This window comes from Salmo salar, chromosome 18, assembly GCF_965601325.2.
Source record: "Salmo salar chromosome 18, fSalSal1, whole genome shotgun sequence".
Taxonomy (NCBI): domain Eukaryota; kingdom Metazoa; phylum Chordata; class Actinopteri; order Salmoniformes; family Salmonidae; genus Salmo; species Salmo salar.
Window position 1 is genome coordinate 67,651,841 of NC_138308.1, and position 25,585 is coordinate 67,677,425.

General features: G+C 42.0%; 1 protein-coding gene across 1 annotated transcript in view; it reads right to left on the bottom strand.

Annotated features, from left to right (window-relative positions):
• LOC106577485 (suppressor of hairless protein homolog) overlaps nt 1–25,585 on the bottom strand; it is a 96,591-nt gene that overhangs the window by 25,703 nt on the left and 45,303 nt on the right. Inside the window, exon 2 of the mRNA XM_014155513.3 lies at nt 14,755–14,793. Within this exon, the coding sequence (XP_014010988.1) occupies nt 14,755–14,793 (39 nt within the window). The remainder of the gene's footprint in view (nt 1–14,754; nt 14,794–25,585) is intronic.

Here is a 25,585-nt window from a genome sequence, read left to right on the forward strand (position 1 = left end):
ACATTTACTGGAAGAACTGTGAAGATACAACGTTTTGGAAACAGAATTAGAGTAAAATATATTTTCCAAAAAATTATGCGACCACGTTTTCCAAAAACTTTGGGGGTCAAATTCGGTGTCAGCTATGACATGACACCTTGAGTTTGAAAAAAATCTATTTTGGTTATTGTATTGAACCAACATAATTACATCATGGGTACCTGATATGTAATTTTCTTCATGGTGATGTATCCTCAGAGCAAGTAGGACCGAAAGCTCAAGTCACTTGTCCCGTCCCGCCCCCCCATAGATAATCAGACCAACATTTTGGCTATACTCTGCCTATTAGCTTCTTTGCATATTCAAGCCTGTCTTGAAATACAAGTTCTCCTGGGGGATGGTTGGCCACCCTTAGTAAACTTTAAAATAGTGCAACATTACAATTACAACCAAATACTTTGTCTTTAAAAAATAATTCCATAATTCAATGAATCAGGGATCAAATGGCTAAAGTAGGCTACTTCAAAGGAAGGTAACTAACAACATGTTTATCTATAACCTTGTAAGGCTAAAATATTCAAGTTTCAGGGGAGATTTATTGACAGCATGCGAGTTATTTATCAATTAGACTAACCTAAGAATATTTTTTACGTTGTCAGAATTACATGACCATTGTTGAATTGAGGGGAATCCCAGCTCTCCAACATTGTCAGATATATATTTCTCAACTCCCAATTTTGAGCAAATCGAGAAGCGGTTCTACAACAGGAGTATTCAGAACCTTTGACTTTTTATACATTTTGTTGTATTACAGATAGTGATGCACCGATATAACATTTTTGGCCGATACTGATATCCGATACTTCCCTTGCCAAAAGAAAACCCGATACCGATATTTTACAACTTTAGCGGCCTTTTAAGTATTCTAGTACAGTTAAATAGTTAAACGCAGCAGTCAAAGGCACTGAATTTCAGTGCAAGAGGCGTCACTACAGTCCCTGGCTCGAATCCAGGCTGTATCACATCTGGCAATGGGTGGCGCACAATTGGCCCAGCGTCGTCCGGGGTAGGCCGTCATTGTAAATAAAAATTTGTTCTTAACTGACTTGCCTAGTAAAATAAAGGTTACTCACACACACACAAAAGTTATTTTGTTGTCATTTACGCATGTCCCCATTACCAGTAAAACATAATCAAAACCTATTTCTTTCACTTACTTGTTGTGCGGTTTCGTTGTTCAGTCATTTCATTCTCAACCAGTATTTCTATGGAATGCCGTTTGGGTCTTGGCATGTCAAAAAAAGATACACGTCAAATTACACAATTTACGTGTAAAATAACACTATTTGACGTGTCAAATAAGCTTGTTGATCAATCAGGACCTGAATATGACTGCACATCACATAATAATTTAACACGTTCATACATTTTTTATGTAGTTATTACACATTGATTACACTATCACTCGTATTTCATATGTCACAACGATTCATCGATACGTATGCTATGATGCCGGTAAAGTTGTCACGCGCACCTACAGTGCTGGTCTTAAAAAAAAGCTAGTTAGCTCATGGATGGAATCAATGTTCTTCCCCCAAAACATAGCAAAACGACATCATCCGTTTCAGTAGCTAGCGAACTATACTGCTCAAAAAAATAAAGGGAACACTTAAACAACACAATGTAACTCCAAGTCAATCACACTTCTGTGAAATCAAACTGTCCACTTAGGAAGCAACACTGATTGACAATACATATCACATGCTGTTGTGTAAATGGAATAGAAAACACGTGGAAATTATAGGCAATTAGCAAGACACCCCCAATAAAGGAGTGGTTCTGCAGGTGGTAACCACAGACCACTTCTCAGTTCCTCTGCTTCCTGGCTGATGTTTTGGTCACTTTTGAATGCTGGCGGTGCTTTCACTCTAGTGGTAGCATGAGACGGAGTCTACAACCCACACAAGTGGCTCAGGTAGTGCAGCTCATCTAGGATGGCACATCAATGCGAGCTGTGGCAAGAAGGTTTGCTGTGTCTGTCAGCGTAGTGTCCAGAGCATGGAGGCGCTACCAGGAGACAGGCCAGTACATCAGGAGACGTGGAGGAGGCCGTAGGAGGGCAACAACCCAGCAGCAGGACCGCTACCTCCGCCTTTGTGCAAGGAGGAGCAGGAGCACTGCCAGAGCCCTGCAAAATGACCTCCAGCAGGCCACAAATGTGCATGTGTCTGCTCAAACGGTCAGAAACAGACTCCATGAGGGTGGTATGAGGGCCCGACGTCCACAGGTGGGGGTTGTGCTTACAACCCAACACCGTGCAGGACGTTTGGCATTTGCCAGAGAACACCAAGATTGGCAAATTCGCCACTGGCGCCCTGTGCTCTTCACAGATGAAAGCAGGTTCACACTGAGCACGTGACAGACGTGACAGTCTGGAGACGCCGTGGAGAACGTTCTGCTGCCTGCAACATCCTCCAGCATGACCGGTTTGGCGGTGAGTCAGTCATGGTGTAGGGTGGCATTTCTTTGGGGGGCCGCACAGCCCTCCATGTGCTCGCCAGAGGTAGCCTGACTGCCATTAGGTACCGAGATGAGATCCTCAGACCCCTTGTGAGACCATATGCTGGTGCGGTTGGCCCTGGGTTCCTCCTAATGCAAGACAATGCTAGACCTCATGTGGCTGGAGTGTGTCAGCAGTTCCTGCAAGAGGAAGGCATTGATGCTATGGACTGGCCCGCCCGTTCCCCAGACCTGAATCCAATTGAGCACATCTGGGGCATCATGTCTCGCTCCATCCACCAACGCCACGTTGCACCACAGACTGTCCAGGAGTTGGCGGATGCTTTAGTCCAGGTCAGGGAGGAGATCCCTCAGGAGACCATCCGCCACCTCATCAGGAGCATGCCCAGGCGTTGTAGGGAGGTCATACAGGCACGTGGAGGCCACACACACTACTGTGCCTCATTTTGACTTGTTTTAAGTACATTACATCAAAGTTGGATCAGCCTGTAGTGTGGTTTTCCACTTTAATTTTGAGTGAGACTCCAAATCCAGACCTCCATGGGTTGATAAATTGGATTTCCATTGATTATTTTTGTGTGATTTTGTTGTCAGCACATTCAACTATGTAAAGAAAAAAGTATTTAATAAGATTATTTCTTTCATTCAGATCTAGGATGTGTTATTTTAGTGTTCCCTTTATTTTTTTGAGCAGTGTATATAGCTAGGTGTCATCTAAAATAACCCTAATTTATAAGACAGGTCTTATTTGATTAATGGTGGTCAGACCCATCTATGTGAAGCTAGCCACAATAAGGATTAGCCACAATAGTAGACTTGACGGTTAGCCTTCAAAATAAAATATCAGTGACATTGATGCAAACGCATACAAATAGTAGAATTATGCCATAATCATGCTAAACGAGGTTGGAATGTTATATAAAAATCAACAAAAGACAATTTGTTAATTTGACAAATCTGTTGAAATCACACTGGATGTATTATACTTTAGAATTGCATTGGGGGCATACTTATTTCACTGTACAGACTTACCTATGGATTGTGGATCAATGACATGGAGTATCGATCTACTCAGTGACACCCAGAGAACATTAGCATTGTAGCTCTTATTGCGGGACTCTGAAACAACTGTGAATTGAGTCACATTTATTGTCAACCCATGCGTATTGAACACTATTCCCGAGAAAAAACAATACTGTGTGGATGTTTGAGTCTGATAACTCTGAGGAGGACGTTTGGGAAAAAATATTAAAGGGGGATTGAGTAGACTGTTACCCCATTTCATTGATCCCCAATCCTTAGGTAAAGCTGTACAGTGCAATATGAATGTCAGTACACACAATAGACTGACTGGGGAGGTGATTTCACAAAGTCACAGTCCCGCGATAAAGAGCTACAACGCTAATATTTGTGTAAACTCTTCACAAATGTGTTCTGTGGGTGTCACCAAGTAGACTGATACCCCATTTCATTGCTTCACATTCCAACCGTGTTAAACATTATCTAGTCTAAATATGGCATGATTCCAACAATTGTAACCTGCATCACTTTCAAATAGGTACTTTTATTGTGAAGGAACACTGCAAATTCCACTATTGTGCCGAATCCTTTTTGTGGCTAGCTTCACAACACATAACCCGGTCCATAACCCAGCCTTACTAGCCAGATGAAGCTAGCTGGCGGCTTATAACATTAGCTTTGGGCAACAGGGTTAAGTAGCTGGCTAGCTATTTTTTTTCATGACCTGAAGTTCAATTTCAATAGGCGAACAACAAGTGGCTACCTAGCTAATACTTACTCACACCCCATAATGTCAAAGTGGAATTAGTTTTTTTCAAAATCTTTACAAATTAATTAAAAATCAAAAGCTGAAATGTCTTGAGTCAATAAGTATTCAACCCCTTGGTTATGTATGGGAAGGTTAAATACGTTCAGGAGTAAACATTTGCTTAACAAGTTACATAATAAGTTGCATGGAATCACTGTGTGCAATAATAGTGTTTAACATGATTTTTGAATGACAACCTCATCTCTGTACCCCACACATACAATTATCTGTAAGGTCCCTGAGCCGAGAAGTGAATTTCAAACACAGATTCAACCACAAAGACCACAGATGTTTTCTAATGCCTCGCAAAGAAGGGCACCTATTCGTCAATAGGTAAACATTTAAAATGCAGACATTAAATATCCCTTTGAGCATGGTGAAGTTATTGATCACACTATGGATGGTCTATCAATACACCTAACGCAGTTGCCAGAGTGGAAGGAAACCACTCAGGGATTTAACCATGAGGTCAATGGTGACTTTAAAACGGTTACAAAGTTGTTTGGCTGTGATAGGAGAAAACTGATGTTGGAACAAAAACATTGTAGTTACTCCACAATACTAACCTAATTGACAGAGTGAAAAGAAGGAAGCCTATACGGAACAAAGAAAATCTAAAACATCCATCCTGTTTGCAACAAGGCACTAAAGTAATACTGCAAAACATGTGGCGAAGCAATTACATTTTTGTCCTGAATACAAAGTGTTATGTTTGTGGCAAATTACTCTCTATATTTTTAAGCATAGCGGTGGCCGCATCATGTTATGGTTATGTTTGTAATTGTTAAGGACTATTTTTCAGGATAAAAAAATAAACAGAATGGAGCTAAGCATAAGCAAAAACATCCCACTAGACACTTGGACATGAATTCACCTTTCAGCAGGACAATAACCTAAAACACAAAGCAAAATATACACAGGAGTTGCTTTCCAAGAAGACGGTGAATGTTCCTGAGTGGCCGAGTTACAGTTTTGACTTAAATCTACGGCAAGACCTGAAAATGATTGTCTAGCAATAATCAACAAACAATTTGACAAATGGGCAATTGTTGTACAATCCAGGTGTGAAAGCTTTTAGACTTACCCAGAAAAACTCACAGCTGTAAAACGTGCTTCTACAAAGTACTGACTCAGGGGTGTGAATACTTATGTAAATTTGATATTTCTCTATTTTATTTTCAATGAATGTGTAAAAATGTCCAAAAACATGTTTTGTCATTGTGCGTAGATGGGTGAGATTTTTTTAAATATTTTTTTTTATCCATTTTCAATTCAGGCTGTAACACCATAAAATGTGGAATACTGTAAGTCAAAGGGTATGAAAACTTTCTGAAGGCACTGTACCAACCTCAATTACCTCGTACCCCTGCACATCGACTCAGTACGGGTTCCCCCTTGTGTATAGCCAAGTTGTTACTCAATGTGCATCTGTTATTACTTTTATGCATTTTACTTTCTTTCTTTCTGCATTGTTGGGAAGAGCCCGTAAGGAAACTTCTCACTGTTAGTCACACATGTTGTTTCTGAAGCACATGACGAATAAAATGTGATTTGATTTAGAGCCGAGTCTACAGCATTTGACACACATTTTAACGGACCTCATGGAGAGGCTTCTTTGGAGTTTCCAGAACACCCCTTGCCTGGTTCCACTCATATATTGGCAAATGCAGGTCCCTGTCCCGTTAGCCGAGCCCTGTCCCGTTAGAATGAACAACATGCATCTTCCAGTGATCTATTTATAGGACAGTCACGTCAGTCAAAGTGAAAACTGACAGGGAAACACTGCTGGTTTGACATTCTGCTGTCTGTCCCACCTAACCGGTACCTGGGTGTGTGTGTGTTGTTTACATGGAGGGAGAAAGCATGCTGCTACTTTGTTTATGTGAGTCAATTTGCACATCCCATATATCTGGCACACTGATTTATTTTCTTTTGCATGTTTCATATGAAGCCACAAAGTGCTGGCGCATGGGATTACTGTGATTTGATTGATGAACAGCAAGCTGAACTAGTTTATAAATGGTGTCAAACTGACTGAATAAAGTCAATCTCATATATCCTTGCCATTCATAAATCATAAAACATAGTTGCATGTCCATGGTATCGCATCAGGACAAGTAAACTAAAGATCTTGTTTGTATTTCCAATAAAAAGTCCATTAGGACTTGGCAGACAGTGACGTTAAAGTGAGTGACTCATCAGTAGCCTACTGAATCGGATCAGTAGGAGACCTGTTCATTTGGCTAACTAATGTGCATACTGGTAGGCTTATTGGCAATTACTGCAGATAAAATATGAAAACATTCAATGAAGATGGTGAATCATCCTCACTGCAGGAACAATATATGTTGGCTAGTGGAGCGATTGCCTCTCTCTGGTCCAAAATATGACAAAAGAAAACAGATTGAATTGTTCTAAAAAGCTAATGATACTTACACTACATGAACAAAAGTATGTGGACACCTGCTCGTCAAAGATCTTATTCCAAAATCATGGGCATTAGAAAGGAGTTGGTCCATCGTTTGCTGTTATAACTTCCATTCTTCTGGGAAGGCTTTCCACTAGATGATGGAACATTGCTGCCGGGACTTGCTTCAATTCAGCCACAAGAGCATTAGTGAGATCGGGCAATGATGTTGGGCAAGTAGGCCTGGTTCGCAATCGGTGTTCCAATTCATCCCAAAATGGTTCGATGGGGTTGAGGTCAGGCCTCTGTGCAGGCCAGACAAGTTCTTTCACACTGATCTCAACAAACCATTTCTGTATGGACCTTGCTTTGTAAAGGGCCTTCCCCAAACTGTAGCCACAATGTTGGATGCACAGAATCGTCTAGAATTTCATTGATGCTGTAGCGTTACGATCTCCCTTCACTTGATCTAAGAGGCCTAGCCCAAACCATTAAAAACAGCCCCAGACCATTATTCCTCCTCCTCCAAACTTCACAGTTGGCACTATGCACTTGGGAAGGTAGCGTTCTCCTGGCATCCACCAAACCAGGCTTTGTCCGTTGGACTGCCAGATGGTGAAGCATGATTCATCACTCCAGAGAACACATATCCACTGCTCCAGAGTCCAATGGGGGCGAGCTTTACACCACTTAAGCCGACGCTTGGCATTGCGCATGGTGAGCTTAGACTTGTGTGCGGCTGCTCGGCCATGAAAACCCATTTCACAAAGCTCCCGACGAACAGTTATTGTGCTGAAGTTGTTTCCAGAGGCAGTTTGGAACTCGGTAGTGAGTTTTGCAATGAAGGACAGATGATTTTTACGCGCTACGTGCTTCAGTACTCAGCGGTTCCGTTCTGTGAACTTGCGTGGCCAACCACTTCGTAGTTGAGCCATTGTTGTCCTAGACATTTCCACTTCACAATAACAGCACTTACAGCTGACCAGGGCAGTTCTAGAAGGACAGAAATTTGACGAACTGACTTGTTGGAAAGGTGGCATGCTATGACGATGTCATGTTGAAAGTCACTGATCTCTTCAGTAAGGTCATTCTACTGCCAATGTTTGTCTACTGAGATTGCATGGCTGTGTGCTCAACTTTATACACCTGAGAGCAACGGCTGTAGCTGAAATAGCCAAATTCACTAATTTGAATGGGTGTCCAAAATCAAGTAATTTCCCCAAAGTTTTTGATATAATAAAATACATCATTTTAATAAAAAACAATTGTGGGAATTCATATCTTGCAGTAAAATACTTTAATTTCAGTAGAAGACAGGTTAAATGTTAAAAGGTTTAATGTTCTCTTACTTAGAAAACAGTCCTGATCATATAGGCCTACAAAATATTTTAAAAAATAATTTAAAAAAAAACACACTGAATTAATACACTGCTCAAAAAAATAAAGGGAACACTTAAACAACAAATCTTAGATCTGAATGAAAGAAATAATCTTATTAAATACTTTTTCCTTTACATAGTTGAATGTGCTGACAACAAAATCACAAAAATAATCAATGGAAATCCAATTTATCAACCCATGGAGGTCTGGATTTGGAGTCACACTCAAAACTAAAGTGAAAAACCACACTACAGGCTGATCCAACTTCGATGTAATGTCATTAAAACAAGTCAAAATGAGGCTCAGTAGTGTGTGGCCTCCACGTGCCTGTATGACCTCCCTACAACGCCTGGGCATGCTCCTGATGAAGTGGCGGATGGTCTCCTGAGGGATCTCCTCCCAGACCTGGACTAAAGCATCCGCCAACTACTGGACAGTCTGTGGTGCAACGTGGCGTTGGTGGATGGAGAGAGACATGATGTCCCAGATGTGCTCAATTGGATTCAGGTCTGAGGAACGGGCGGGTCAGTCCATAGCATCAATGCCTTCCTCTTGCAGGAACTGCTGACACACTCCAGCCACATGAGGTCTAGCATTGTCTTGCATTAGGAGGAACCCAGGGCCAACCGCACCAGCATATGGTCTCACAAGGGGTCTGAGGATCTCATCTCGGTACCTAATGGCAGTCAGGCTACCTCTGGCGAGCACATGGAGGGCTGTGCGGCCCCCCAAAGAAATGCCACCCCACACCATGACTGACTCACCGCCAAACCGGTCATGCTGGAGGATGTTGCAGGCAGAAGAACGTTCTCCACGGCGTCTCCAGACTCTGTCACGTCTGTCACGTGCTCAGTGTGAACCTGCTTTCATCTGTGAAGAGCACAGGGCGCCAGTGGCGAATTTGCCAATCTTGGTGTTCTCTGGCAAATGCCAAACGTCCTGCACGGTGTTGGGCTGTAAGCACAACCCCCACCTGTGGACGTCGGGCCCTCATACCACCCTCATGGAGTCTGTGTCTGACCGTTTGAGCAGACACATGCACATTTGTGGCCTGCTGGAGGTCATTTTGCAGGGCTCTGGCAGTGCTCCTCCTGCTCCTCCTTGCACAAAGGCGGAGGTAGCGGTCCTGCTGCTGGGTTGTTGCCCTCCTACGGCCTCCTCCACGTCTCCTGATGTACTGGCCTGTCTCCTGGTAGCGCCTCCATGCTCTGGACACTACGCTGACAGACACAGCAAACCTTCTTGCCACAGCTCGCATTGATGTGCCATCCTGGATGAGCTGCACTACCTGAGCCACTTGTGTGGGTTGTAGACTCTCATGCTACCACTAGAGTGAAAGCACCGCCAGCATTCAAAAGTGACCAAAACATCAGCCAGGAAGCAGAGGAACTGAGAAGTGGTCTGTGGTCTCCACCTGCAGAACCACTCCTTTATTGGGGGAGTCTTGCTTATTGCTTATAATTTCCACCTGTTGTCTATACCATTTGCACAACAGCATGTGAAATTTATTGTCAATCAGTGTTGCTTTCTAAGTGGACAGTTTGATTTCACAGAAGTGTGATTGACTTGGAGTTACATTGTGTTGTTTAACTGTTCCCTTTATTTTTTTGAGCAGTATACATTTTCAGGCATTTACATTTTAAACACAATACCACAGCTAATGTTTTCGAATCTGGGAGGTAAACTCAAAATATTCAATCATTTCACTGTGTATTTCGGATGGAACCAAGGTATTAGAATGTACCAGAGGCCACCAAAATAGAGCTTGTTCGGCAAACAAATCTTAAACACCTCGGTCTGGGGTATCCTGGCTGGCTACTTTTTCAATTCGGCTGGCTACTCCATGTGTGCTTGTGGAAAACACTGCTCCAACTCCACACTCAGGAGCCTTGGTGTTACATTTGACCACACTGTCACTTGAACCCCATATCCAGAACATCACCAAGTCAGCCTTCTTCCACCTCAAAAACATCTCACGGCTCAGACCCTCTGTTACTGACCTCACTGTCGAAACGCTCATTTGTTTTATCGCCCCTGGACTACTGCAACGCGATTCTCTACGTACTCCCCACCAGAACTGGATCCCAGTCCAATACAGGATCATTATCAATTTGCTCATGCTCACCTACAAAGCACACAATGGACTAGCGCCAACATACAGTTGAAGTCTGAAGTTTACATACACCTAAGCCAAAAACTTTTAAAAACTCAGTTATTCACAATTCCTGACATTTAATCCTAATAAAAATTCCCTGTCTTAGGTCAGTTAGGATCACCACCTTATTTTAAGAATGTGAAATGTCAGAATAATAGTAGAGATTATGATTTATTTCCGCTTTTATTTCTTTCATCACGCTCCTGACAGAGCTGGTGTAACTGAGTCAGGTTTGTAGGCCTCCCTGCTCGCACACGCTTTTTCAGTTCTGCCCACAAATGTTCTATAGGATTGATTTCAGGGCTTTGTGTCAATACCGTGACTTTGTTGTCCTTAAGCCATTTTGCCACAAATTTGGAAGCATGCTTAGGGTCATTGTCCATTTGGAAGACCCATTTGCGACCAAGCTTTAACTTCCTGACTGATGTCTTGAGATATTGCTTCAATATATCCATATCATTTTCCTCCCTCATGATACCGTCTATTTTGTGAAGTGCACCAGTCCCTCTAGCAGCAAAGCACCCCCACAACATGATGCTGCCACCCCCGTGCTTCCCGGTTGGGATGGTGTTCTTCGGATTGCAAGCCTCCCACTTTTTCCTCCAAATATAACGATAGTCATTATGGCCAAATAGTTCTATTTTTGTTTCATCAGACCAGATGACATTTCTCCAAAAAGAACGATCTTTGTCCCCATGTGCAGTTGCAAACCGTAGTCTGGCTTTTTTATGGCGGTTTTGGAGCAGTGGCTTCTTCCTTGCTGAGCGGCCTTCAGGTTATGTTAATATAGGACTCGTTTTATTGTGGATATAAATACTTTTGTACCTGTTTCCTCCAGCATCCTCACAGGGTCCTTTGCTGTTGTTCTGGGATTGAGTTGTACTTTTCGCACCAAAGTACGTTCATCTCTAGGAGACAGAACGCGTATCCTTCCTGAGCGGTATGACGGCTGCGTGGTCCCATGGTGTTTATACTTGCATACTATTGTTTGTACAGATGAACGTGGTACCTTCAGGAGTTTGGAAATTGCTACGGAGGATGAACCAGACTTGTGGAGGTCTATAATTTTCTTTCTGAGGTCTTGACTGATTTCTTTTGATTTTCCCATGATGTCAAGCAGAGGCACTGAGTTTGAAGGTAGGCCTTGAAATACATCCACAGGTACACCTCCAATTGACGTCAATTAGCCTATCAGAAGCTTCTAAAGCCATTACATAATTTTCTGGAATTTTCTAAGCTGTTTAAAAGCACAGTCAACTTAGTGTATGTAAACTTCTGACCCACTGGAATTGTGATACAGTGAATTATAAGTCATATGATCTGTCTGTAAACAGTTGTTGGAAAAATGACTTGTGTCATGCACAAAGTAGATGTCCTAAACGACTTGCCAAAACTATAGTTTGTTAACAAGAAATTTGTGGAGTGGTTGAAAAACAAGTTTTAATGACTCCAACCTAAGTGTATGTAAACTTCCGACTTCAACTGTACCTTACTGACCTCCTCACAATCCCTCGCGCCAGGCTCCGCTCCGCTACATGGGAAACCAGGCTTTTAGCAGTGCAGCTCCCCAACACTGGAACTCCATGTCAGAACCTCACAATCCATACACATATTCAAGTCCACACTAAAACCACAGGCTTACCCTGGCCTTCCCGTACTGGCCTTCCCTGTAGCTCAGCTGGTAGAGCATGGTGTTTGCACGCATGGTGTTTGCAACGCCAGGGTTGTGGGTTCGATTCCCATGGGGGGCCAGTACGGGGGAAAAAAATGTATGAAATGAAATGTAAGTCGCTCTGGATAAGAGCGTCTGCTAAATGACTAAAATGTAAATGTAAATGTAAATGCTTACCCAAATTCTGTCGTCTTAGCTTTTATCCTGTCTAGTTCACTTCCCTGGTTAGTTTGTTTAGTGTTCTCCATGGTTAGTCTCATGTTTAGTGTAGTTTTATATAGTAACTTCATATGTGCTTTTATTGCTTTTATCCTGCTGATCTTCTTGTGTAGGCAAAGTGACTTTGGGTGTCGTGAAGAGTGTAAAATGCATTGTTTCTATTATCATAGAGTTCAGTACAATAGAGTACAGTAAAGTCTACTTTACAATGCAATCATTATTTTTTACTATATTGTACTTTACAGTGTTTTAGGGAAATAAATAATTTCACTATTTGAATAGTATCACACATTTGTCAGCTATCAAGATAATTTAAATACGTGTTTATTTATTTTTTACTTATGTTTTTAACCTGAGCACTGCTGCGTGAGGGAGAGGCTTGCGCTCTATTGCTGCCGCTGCGGAGGGGGCGGTGTTGGGAGCAAGCAGACTGAGTGAGAGACAGAGATGCCAAGGCAACTAGGCTACAGCCAAAAGTAGCTAACTTGTAGTAGCCACAATGATTATGTTTACATGCACACTAATAATTAGATTTGATATATAACGTATTATGGCAGAAGGCTGAGTATAGCATTAGTCATGTAAACATCTTACTCTGCTTATCTTAATTGGTGTAAGGTCATTATTGAATTATGCATATGCCAATTAAAACACCTGGTTTTCTGAATAATCATTCAAATTATTAGGACATGTAAACAGCTTAGTCGGCGTTCCAGTGGTGTATTTGATCTGCGCATGTGCCAGCACCGGTTAGCATAAGCTTCCCTCTTATGTGCAAGTGAAGTGAGTTCCGAAAAACTGAAAGTATCCATCCTATAGTTTTCACATACAAACTTAATATATGTCTCAACTCAGAATCAAATAGTCTTCGCAAAAATAACATGGTAGCCTGATTTCAGATGTGTCCATGTAAACAGGATTATTTGGGATATCGTTCTTCTTGCATAGAGTGTAAACGTTTGAAACAAACTATTATATTAACTTCACTATCCAGAATAATCGCATTATTGTGTGCATGCAACATGTTCCTGTTTCTCACCCAACCCCATTCAAATAAAACAACCCCCGACCTCTGTTGGTTGCTCGTTGTATCCTACTCGTTCTCATATTGCTAACTTTTAATTTGGTACATTTTATTCCATCTTGCGTTTACTACACATTGAGCCTCTTTGCCGCTTTTATTGACCAACATAAAGAACAAGCTACACACGTGATGGCTACTTATTTTGAGGCGCACCGTGCACGTCATGAAAATTACATTAAAAAGTTGGTTGTTTTATAAAAATAATTTGAAATGTCATGGTATATCTTTATAGGTAACAATGTCACATGGATATTTTAAATTAATTTAGAAAAAGCCTTTTCAGTGTTAAAATAGGCATATCTTTTTATTTGAATACTAATGTCCGTTCGGATATTTGAATAACACATCCCTACTGTGCTTCACTGTACTGTTCTGTCCAAACTTGTGAAACATAGACGTCTATTATTGGTTCAGATTTGGTCCGGTCACCAATCGTGAACGTCTATGCTTTGACCAATTCAAGGCCGGTCCGGACCAAAGATCTACATCTGTGGATGTTGAAATCTAGGCTAGGGCGGACTGCCCAAATTTCAAATACTTTTCAACGTCCATGGATGTCCGGTGTCAGTCGGTGCTCAGTGGGCGAGGATGCTGATTACAGTAAATGGAAAGAGAGTGGGCTAATGGGTAGCTGTCAGTAAGAGCCGGGAGAGGTAATATTAACTGGAGAGAGAGAGAGGGAGAGGATGTCCAGACTGTTTACACTCTCACTTTGACCACTAGACAAGAGAAATAATAAAACAGTATGCCAGTAGAAGGGAGGACAGTAGCAGGTGACCTAACTGTGGTTTGTGACTAATATGAGTTTCCATTTGTAGCCAATTCAATTACAGTAATTCTGTCACTGATTTTTTTTTCGGTATTTCTGTTACCAATTTGGTAACAGAATGACGAGTTTGAATCACTTAATAATTCCTAAGCATAAATGTATATCAGTAAAAACACTAATTGGTAGGTCTACCTTTACTTGTTACTTCGGTGAACTTTCATTATCCTGTCTCTTCATGAGGGAGAGAAATTAGATAATATCTTAAAGATATGTTGGTTTTTGGTAACAGAATTACAAGGCAATGTTTTTTGAACTCACAGAAGACAAATAATTTATCTAAAACTAAATAGAAGTGTTGATATTAGTTGGCAAGGGTCTTTACTTCAAAATGATTGTGTTTTGATGCATTTCTAATACCTTAAGACTTTTTCTTGGTAGATGTTTTCTAAGACCCCTTTCCCATCTGTTTGATCGGAAATCAAAGCCATCACTTTTGCCTAATTTTTAAGATGGAAAATGGTTGACAAATGTATAACCTTATATAACCTTTATGTCATTTGACACCCAATTCGATATGCTCCTATGAACTTCATGTTTGTGCTCAAGGGTCATTTTACATGGAAATGATCCATAGCTCATAGGCCAAGCTCATAGTAATTTATCTGAAGATTTATCTGAAGACGGGAAATGGAGGTGGGGAGTGTGTGTGAAGTGTGTGTATGAGTATGTGTGCTCACTCACCTTGTTAAGCGCTGTGGTTGAGGGCGCTCCTCAAACTTCCTGCAAGCAGAGAAACGAGAGAACAAAGTAAGCCAGTTATCAACCTCTAAACACACACACAGCGTAAACATTCGCACACAAACACACACCAGGCCAAGTACTGTCTCATGATATCGAGTAGTTTCACGATGCCACGTCGGGGAGAAAAAAAATACAAATCAGTGGCCTAGTGTCCTGTTCATCCGGTTCCCCGGACACTTGTTCCTGTTTTCTGTGCTACCCAAAAACCTGTCATTGAAATTCACACTTCTACTCAATACAACACATTGAATTTTACTTCACACTGTTCAGTGTATACTGTAATAGAACACTACAGAGGAGTATTTTGGTTATCATTATTGTTTTTATCTGATTGGGTGGGCCTGGTAGTGCCTGGCTCCCAAGTTGGTGTTCCTGTGTCCACCCAGGCCCACCCCTGGAACAACGTTGTTTGTTATCACTAATAATAACAACTAATAATTATCCAGGATTACTTTTAAAATGGCCCTCAACATGGTTTGTAAAATGATATAAAAAGGCATCTCTGGTAATATGGGTCATATTTTCTTAACTGTTTAGGCTAGAGACAAGACACTTTCTTTGCTGTAAAGCAGGCATGTCTATTTTCCCTCTCTGACACTCAGAGGCTGTATGACAGTGAACTTGAAAAGTCTTCTCAAACTGGCCTGTGCTTTTGGTTATAACAGGCGATGCTCCAATGTAACAAATGTACAAATCTAACAACAGAAGACTCATCAGGGTCTGCATCCCCCGCATGCCATCATTGCTAAATTCTATATTTTTTAAACTGATGTAGGAATAGTTGCGCATGAACAGCGGACGGAAAGAAGCAGGTGAGTGAGGCCTGGTAAGGGATGCGGCTGGCTGATTACAGCTGCCACACGTGATATGCGCATGAACGTGAAGTGGATTTTAAAGGACCTGCAAATACAAGAGACTAATGGCTGTTGCTTAAATTCAACTGAATTTATAAACCAAACTGCCCTTTATTTGGTATGAGCCAGCAGGATCTTTACATCAGTAGGACTGAAAATGTTGGTAGTATCATATGAAACGGTACTACGGTATTCTAAAATGTTGGTATCATAAGTATCATGAAGTTTTGGTACCATGATATTACCGTGGAACTGGCATACCGTGCAACACTACACAGTCTACACACAAACAAAGAGACATGTCTCAGGTAGGAGATGAGAAAGAACACCTGGTTACACACACACACAAGAGAGGCTGAGTGTTTGAGGCAGCTGCTGTCCTAGTGGCCTTGGCAGTGTGAGACCATGTGACACAGTATCCAAACACGGGCAGGTGGCGAGGAGGGACGCCTTATCACCAGAGAGCGAGAGCGAGAGAGCGTCACTAAATCAGGCGTTTCAACTCATTCACAGTTCACACCAAGGCCTATTCACACAACTCCCCATCCACCACGTAGCCTAGCTACAAACAAAACATGTTCTTTGTCATGAAAACAGTCTCCTCATGCCAGCACATGGGCCTAGTCATATCTGAAAACATGAGACGCAAAACATTTGACGTAAGTCATCTCTGAAAACCACCTTTTATGAGTGACGACACAGCTATAGTCATACCGGAAAAAGAGACCTATTTCCTTCACAACAATGACATAATGGAAAACACAACATCACATTCCCACCAAGACCCCTTTTTCTTGTCAAGCTACTGGGCGTCACAGGGGGAAAACTTGAGGTAAAAATAAGTGTTAGTGGTGTGATGCTCTAACCTGCACCCCAAGGACAACTTGTTCCCCTTAACACACCCCACAGACAGACAGACAGGCAACCTTGAAGCATGGAGAAGCGCGTGCACAAACGTACACACACAGAGAGAGAGAAAGGCCCAGGGGGAGTTGTGATGGGAGCAGCGAGGAGGCTAAAATAGAAAAATCAATGCCTACAGAGCTCCCCCTTCCATCTCTCTCCTCCGCATACTGTAAGACCCTGCTCTGGGACTGGTCTTAGCACACTGGCTGCTTGAGAAACACACTCACGCTGTGTGTGTGTGGGGCTTCCTGAGGTGTGAGAGGATGTCACAGTCATGCTTTGGGTGGAGTATTTGATTTGACATACACACAGCTTTCACCTCAAATAAATATTCACACACACACACACACACACACACACACACCACACACACACACACACACACACACACACACACACACACACACACACACACACACACACACACACACACACACACACACACACAGAGAGGTATCAATTTTGGTACTTGGTTGTTTGATATCATAGGCTCTGTGTTATGCAAGGCACAACCTTAGCACATCAGCGTACCAACGTCAGTTTCTGACTGTTACATGCATAGAGTGAAAACAAGACAGAAAAAGTAAAGAAAGCTGGAGGGAGGAAGGTAGAGGGGGAAAGGGATCCAGTCAAAGTAGCTAAAGAAAGAGGCGGATAAACGGAGGGAGTGACAAGAGAAAGAGAGATGGAGAGAGGGGGGGGGGGGTTGTGTAAGTGGAATAATTATAGAGGAGGCAGATCAATAAGGTTCCCACAGTGAAACGCTGATGCCTCACTGGGTAATGGATTCCAGGCAGGCAGCTCTCTTCTCTTCCCCTCCTCAATCCTCTCCTTCTTTCCTTTCTCCTCCCCTCAGTCCTGGGATCACACTGTCTTACCATCCGAAAGAGAAGAGAGGTAAGAGAGGAGGGGGGAACACATTCTATACAGACTATATACACTGACTGTACAAAACATGCTTTTTTCCATGACAGACTGACCAGGTGAAAGCTATGATCCCTTATTGATGTCACCTGTTAAATCAGTGTAGAAGGAAGGAGACAGGTTAAAGAAGGATTTTTAAGCCTTGAGACAACTGAGACATTGATTGTGCATGTGTGTCATTCAGAGAGTGAATGGGCAAGAGAAAAGATTTAAGTGTCTTTGAACGGTGTAAGGTAGTAGGTGCCAGGCGCACCGGTTTGAGTCTGTCAAAAACTGCAACGTTGCTGGGTTTTTCACACTCAACAGTTTCCCTTCTGCATCAAGAATGGTCCACCTCCCAAAGAACATCCAGCCAACTTGACACAACTGTGGGAAGCATTGGAGTCAACATGAGCCAGCATCCCTGTGGAACACTTTCAACACCTTGTAAAGTCCATGCCCCTACGAATAAAGACTGTTCTGAGGGCAAAAGGTGGTGCAACTCAATATTAGGAAGTTGTTCCCAATGTTTTGTACACTCAGTGTATAAAAGGGAGGAGATATTTGCAAGTAAGAGAGATATTTGAAAGAAGAGAGAAGAAAGGAGGTAGATAGACAGAACACAAGCAGGAGAGGGATAGAAAAGGAGAAAGAACCTGGCAAAGACCTGCTGCTGGCTTGGTCAATAACATGGTCAAAACACTAAGGCCAGACTGTGCTACAATCATCACCACAAAAACACTACATATACCATCATGCTCAGGCCAGCTACTGGTGTTAGCGCTGTAGATATCACACACACACTTTCCAACAGGGGTAAGTCAATATCAGACAATGAGATTATATAACTTCATAATAAAGCGCTAGGATATTTTTAGAGTATGAATCAATTATCAACTTCTGAAGTACAACATTGATTTGAAAAACACAAAAAGGGAAACACTTAGTCAAAAACGCACAGAAAAAGTGAATATCAAACGTGGTAGAGATTTCAGATTTGTTTTAGAGGCATCATTACAGACCCTGGTTCGATCCCGGGCTGTATCACAACCGGCCGTGATCGGGAGTCCCAAAGGGTGGCGCACAATTGTCCCAGCATCGTGCAGGTTAGGGGATGGTTTGGCCGGGGTAGGTCATGATTGTAAAATAAGAATTTGTTCTTAACTGACTTGCCTAGTTTATTAAAGGTTAAATAAAACATCAAAGTTATGTCTGAGGAGTGGAGTGGCAAAAGAGATATCTACTTTTCAATTCACATTACATCCCTGCCTTACTTTTCGTTGTAGCTGGCAACGCGACATTATTGATCTGCAGCTAAAATTGACTGTAAATATCACAGTAGCCACAAAGCAGTAAGTACAAACGATTTAACAATCCAAGCAACCTTTCTTCTAAAACATGTTACAATATTGAATAATGCAACCAAATCATATTAAACGCTTGAATAATGCAACAATCCACCAGCATTGCAGACAATTAAAGGATTCATTTTTTCTTCTGTACACATTAAATTAGCTGACAATACACAGCTAACTCCTACTTACTAGCTAGCTAGCAAGCAAAGAACATGCTTCATGATCAAGTACTGTTAGCATATCAATAATGAATGTTTACACCTCCCATATGAATATAAAAGTACAGTAACATTACCATACAGTGTCATTCATATTATAAAATAGGCTACAGAGCTAGCTAAACAAAATAAACGTGCTGGCTCTAGCGGAATGCTTACGTTTAGCTAAACCATTGCTAGATAGGAGCTCATACGCTTACACTAGCTACCATATTAAAGTGACCTTCTAATAAACCAGGATTAATATTTATCAACATCATGGAAGTCATAATACAAGGTAAAAGCAAATTGTGACTGAAAACTTTGACAATTCCCTGGAAAGGTGCTTCTTGCCTGGACCTCCGTGGTTCAGTGCTGTCAAGCTAAAAATATATATACACTTGAGATTTAAAGCTACGGTGACAATTTCAAAATGTAACAGGCTGTAACTACAATTTTAGGCAAAAATTCAATAAAACAAGTGGAAAAAAATAAGCAAAATGTCTGTACATTACAAAAACATTGCTATGCTATTAAAACATTTACTGTAAGAGTGTTGGCTCAACGAGACAATTCTGTTTACACTGCCCTGCTTAGATGGGGGGAACTGTCGGGCGAGTGTCATGTGTGACCTCTGGAGGTAGCGGTCGAGACGTGACAAAGGTCCCCTTTTGGCGCCGACAAAGATGGTCGCCTCGCTTAGAGTCCTTAGGAAATATGCAGTATTTTCTTTTTTATGTATTATTTCTTGGCGACGTCAACTTGCCAACATAACGACGAGGAATACGACTTTCCCGAAGCGGATCCTTTGTTTGGACCACCACCCAGGACAATGGATCTAATCCCAAAGGCAGATCCAGGAGTTAGACGGAGCGGCCTCCTGGTCAGACTTCGTAGGCGTGCACACCACCCACCTTTTCCGAGTATACTACTCGCCAATGTCCAGTCTCCAGACAACAAGGTGGGCAAAATTAGGGCAAGGGTTGCCTTCCAGAGAGACATCAGAGATTGTAACATTCTCTGTTTCACGGAAACATGGCTCACTCTGGATATGTTGTCAGAGTTGGTACAGCCACCAGGTTTCTTCATGAGTTGTGCTGACAGAAACAAACATCTCTCTGGTAAGAAGAAGGGTGGGGGTGTATGCTTCATGATTAACGACTCATGTTGTAATCCTTACAACATACAGGAACTCAAGTCCTTCTGCTCACCCGACCTAGAATTCCTCACTATCAAATGCCGACTTCAAGATTATTTTGATCACACACACTGGTATATGTTCCGGGAAGCCTCAGAGAATAACATAAGATTTATACGCTGACTCGATGAGTGAGTTTATAAGGAAGTGCATTGGAGATGTTTTACCCACTGTGCCTTTAAAGCCTACTCTAACCAGAAACCATGGATAGTTGGGGGCATTCGCATAAAGCTGAAAGCGCGAACCACCGCATTCAATCATGGAAAGATGTCTGGAAATATAGCCGAATATAAACAGTGTAGTTATTCCCTCCGCAAGGCAATCAAACAAGCAAAATGTTGGTATAGGGACAAAGTGGAGTCGTAATTCAATGGCTCAGACATGTGGCAGGGTCTACAGGCAATTACGGAAAACAAAAAGAAAACCAGCCACGTCACGGACACCGACGTCTTGCTTCCAGAGAAACTAAACACCTTCTTTGCACCCTTTGAGGATAATACAGTGCCACAGACGCGGCCCGCTACCAAGGACTGCGGGGCGCTCCCTCTCCGTGGCCTACGTGAGTAGTCACTTTAAATAATGTCACTTTAATCATGTTTACATACCTTACATTACTCATCTCATATACTGTATTTTATAGCATCTATTGCATCTTGCCTATGCTGCTCGGCCATCGCTCATCCATATATTTAGATGTACATATTCCTATTCCATCCCTTTACATTTGTATATATAAAGTAGTTGTTGTGGAACTGTTAGATTACTTGTTAGATATTACTGAACTGTCGAAACAAGAAGCACAAGCATTTTGCTACACTCGCATTAACATCTGCTAACCATGTGTATGTGACCAATAAAATTTGATTTGAAGTTCGCAAGTTTACATTGCAGAATATGTGTAGCCGAGGGTACTATTAGAGATGGTGTCTTTGGCGGTCACACTTGAGTGCTAAGTGTGAAAACTGACTTCCACTAACGTCGTGTCACACATCTATGTGCTGACTCCAAAGTGCAAACACACAACAATACAGGTGCACACATGCACACAGCAGAACTGGGCAGAAAATAGTTGCATTTTGTATAAAAAATGTCAAAGACCAACTTATTAAATCCTTCAGGTAGTCTAATATAGTTTATATCGAGTTAACTAAAAGGCAACTATTTTCTTTTCTATCCAAATACAGGCCTCAGAAAGTATTTTGAATACCTCTCAGAAAACCAAAGAATATTTTAATATATGCAAGAAATTTGAAAACAAATAAATATTTATTTGATAGCTGCGAAATATTTGATGAACAACCAAAAACTACAAAAAAAAAGATTGTTGATTTAGTCTAACTATATAAACACAAAAGTATGTGGACAGCCCTTCAAATTAGTGGATTTCGCCATTTCAGCCACACCTGCTGCTGACAGGTGTATAAAGTCGAGCACACAGCCATGCAATCTGCAAAGACAAACAATGGCCTTAGTGAAGAGCTGTGACTTTCAACGTGGCACTGTCATATTTGAGCTTCCGCGGACAACTGTAAGTGCTGTTATTGTGAAGTGGAAATGTTTAGGAGCAAGAACGGCTCAACTGCGAAGTGGTAGGCCACACAAGCTCACAGAAGAGGACCGCTGAGTGTTGAAGGACAGACGATCTCACAGAACGGGGTCGTTTGTCCTTGATTGCGACTCTCACTACTAGGGTTGCACATTTTGGGGAATATTTTCCGCAGGAATATATGCAAATTAATATTAATACCATTTAAATGTACATGTTTTTGGATATATTTACCATATCACATGGAGACAGAAACAGAAACCTTATCATAAATAGACATAATTGCAAATGATTAAATCCGTCCAATAGAAATTTTTTCAAAATAATAAATTCATTACGAATTAAACTTTGATTTAAATGAGTTGACTCTTCACATGGGATGGTTTCACTGAACAACAAAAGAAAGGGAATATTGAATGATCCCCAATGATCCATCACATCTCCCAAAAATGTTTTCAACATACAGTACATCTGGAAAATGATAGTCTAGAAACTAAAGCTTTGGTTGTCTCCCTCTCAGGCTTCCATGTCTTCTCCCTGGACCTCTTCAATGTCCACCTCTTGAACATCAGACTCTGAGGCCTCATCTTCACTGTCACTTTCCAGCCTTGTTGAGAATGGCTCTTGTCAGGCTCAAAAATCCCAAAACTTTCCCTGATGGCACCAATTTTTCAACCCTTGTATTGGTCAGCCTGTTGTGAGTGTTCCCAAACAAGGACTAGTTGCGCTCTGAGGTGGCTGATGTTGGTGGGATTTGGAGGATGATGGAGGCAACAGGGGAAAGAGCCTCAGATCCACAAAGTCCCTTCCAGCAGGTGGCTGATGAGATATGTTGGCATGACTGCCATATTGCATCTTCATCCCAAAGCCCTTGCTTAGAAGTGTACTTCGCCAGACTGCCAAGAACCTTGCCCTCATCCGGGCCAAGGTGGCAAGACACAGAAGTGATGACACCATAAACCTTGTTGATCTCTGCACCAGACAGGATGCTCTTGCCAGCATACTTAGGGTCCAAAAAGGATGCTGCAGCGTGTATGGGCTTAAGGCAGAAGTTCACGCTTTTTGATGCATTTCAGAACTGCAGTTTCCTCTGCTTGGGCAGTACGGGTTTCTTCTTTTACATCTGCAGGCAGAGACTGAACATCAGACAGGATGGCATAGTCTCCCTCAATCCGTGCAATGGCTACTGCTATAGGTTTCAGGATGCTTACCACTCTCTCCCAAAATACATAATCCAGGAGGATCATCTTGATGGGGCTGTCCATTTCGGCATACTGTGATATGGCCATTTCTTGGAGAGACTCCTTCCCCTCCAGGAGATTGTCAAACATGATGACAACATCACCCCAATGTGTGTTGCTGGGCAGCTTCAATGTGGTGCTCTTATTCTTGTCACTTTGCTTGGTGAGGTAGATTGCTGCTATAACTTGATGACCCTTCACATACCAAACCATTTCCTTGGCTCTCTTGTAGAGTATATCCATTGTTTTCAGTGCCATGATGTCCTTGAGGAGCAGATTTAATGCATGAGCAGCACAGCCAATGGGTGTGATGTGAGGGTAGGACTCATCCACTTAAGACAAAGCAGCATTCATGTTCGCGGCATTGTCTGTCACCAGTGCAAATACCTTCTGTGGTCCAAGGTCATTGATGACTGCCTTCAGCCCATCTGCAATGTAGAGACCGGTGTGTCTGTTGTCCCTTGTGTCTGTGCTCTTGTAGAAAACTGGTTGAGGGGTGGAGATGATGTAGTTAATTATTCCTTGCCCACAAACATTCGACCACCCACCAGAGATGATTGCAATACAGTCTGCTTTCTCTATGATTTGCTTCACTTGAACTCTGTTTAACTCTGCATCCAGCAAATTAGTAGATAAAGCATGTCTGGTTGGAGGGGTGTATGCTGGGCGAAGAACATTCAGAAATCTCTTCCAATACACATTGCCTGTGAGCATCAGAGGTGAACCAGTTGCATACACAGCTCGAGCAAGACATTCATCAGCATTTCTCTGACTACGTTCCTCCAATGAGTCAACAAAACTTCTGATTCCAGTAGGACCATGAGCTGTTGCTATCGATAAGGTGTCTGATTCATAATTTTCACCTCGAATAGAAGTAGAGGGACTTTTGTCAGAGGTTGCTTGTTGTGAGCACTGAGGGAACTTTATGCACTTGGCCAGATGATTCTGCATCTTGGTTGCATTCTTCACATATGATTTGGCAGAGTATTTGCAAATGTACACAGCGTTTCCTTCTACATTAGCTGCAGTGAAATGTCTCCACACATCAGATAGTGCCCGTGGCATTTTCCTGTAAAGATTTGATTTTTTTTTTTTTTAAATAGCTAATACAATTCCATGTACAGATAAATAGTTAAGCAGTTAGATTAAACAACTCCTTTGTTAGATACATTTTTTAAAATGAAACATGTATGGAAACAGGTGAATTAACACTCCTCAGTTAGCAGGCTCAAGCAAGCTAAAACCAACATGGTAACAAAAACTAACTAGCAGAAATTGTTAGTTAGAAATTATTTAAACACTTTGCTGTAGGCTACTATTTATTAGTTAACAAAAACTCATGTATGTCATAAAATATATTCACCCCACCCAGTATTGTAATCAAAACTTAGCAGAAAACATGTAGTCCTTGGCTCAGACAGTGTAGTAGAGTGTGCTCAATAGCATCTCATTAGTGTGCAAGATCTTGAGAATCAGCTGTACAAGTGATGGAAGAGTGCACTGCACATGTGATGGAAGAACGCACTGTGCATGCAAAGGGTTGCAATTCCATTGAATTGGGGCAGTTTAACCAAAATATGCCACAAGACCTAGAATTGCCTTGTGTATCCCACAAAACAGGTTCACTGTTATAAGATAACTTTTGATGAATTTAAGCAAAATTCCCCAAATTCCGGGGCTTAACTTCGCATGGAAAATTTCCAGAAAAATTCTTGAAATTTATCGTAAAGTTTCCAACCCTTTGCAATCCTACTCACTACCGAGTTCCAAACTGCCACTGGAAGCAACGTCAGAAAGAGAACTGTTCGTCGGGAGCTTTATGAAAGCCGCACCCAAGCCTAAAATCACCATGCAATGTCAAGCGTCGGCTAGAGTGGTGTAAAGCTCACTGCCACTGGACTCTGGAGCAGTGGAAACGCGTTCTCTGGAGTGATGAATCACGCTTCACCATATATCAGTCCGATGGACAAAGCTGGGTTTGGCGGATGCAATCGTAACGCGACAGCAAATAATGACATTCTGGACGACTCTGTGCTTCCAACTTTGTGGCAACAGTTTGGGGAAGGCCCTTTCCTGTTTCAGCATGACAATGCCCCCATGCACAAAGTGAGGTCCATACTGAAATGGTTTGTCGAGATTGGTGTGGAAGAACTTGACTGGCCTGCACAGAGCCCTGACCTCAACTCCATCCAACACCTTTGGGATGAATTGGAACGCCGACTGCAAGCCAGGCCTAATTGCCCAACATCAGTGCTAGACCTCACTAATGCTTGTGGCTAAATGGAAGCAAGTCCCTGCTGCAATGTTCCAACATCTAGTGGAAATCCTTTGCAGAAGAGTGGGGACCAACTCCATATTACTGGCCATGATTTTGGAATGAGATGTTCGACGAGCAGGTGTCCACATACTTTTGGTCATGCAGTGTAAATGATCACAAGCACATGGTCTGAGAGGTCTCTTAGATATTAATCTTAATATAGCCTACAGCAGGGTTATTCGACTTTTACCCTACGAGGTCCAGAGCCTGCTGGTTTCCTGTTCTAGATGATACTTAATTGCACCCACCTGGTG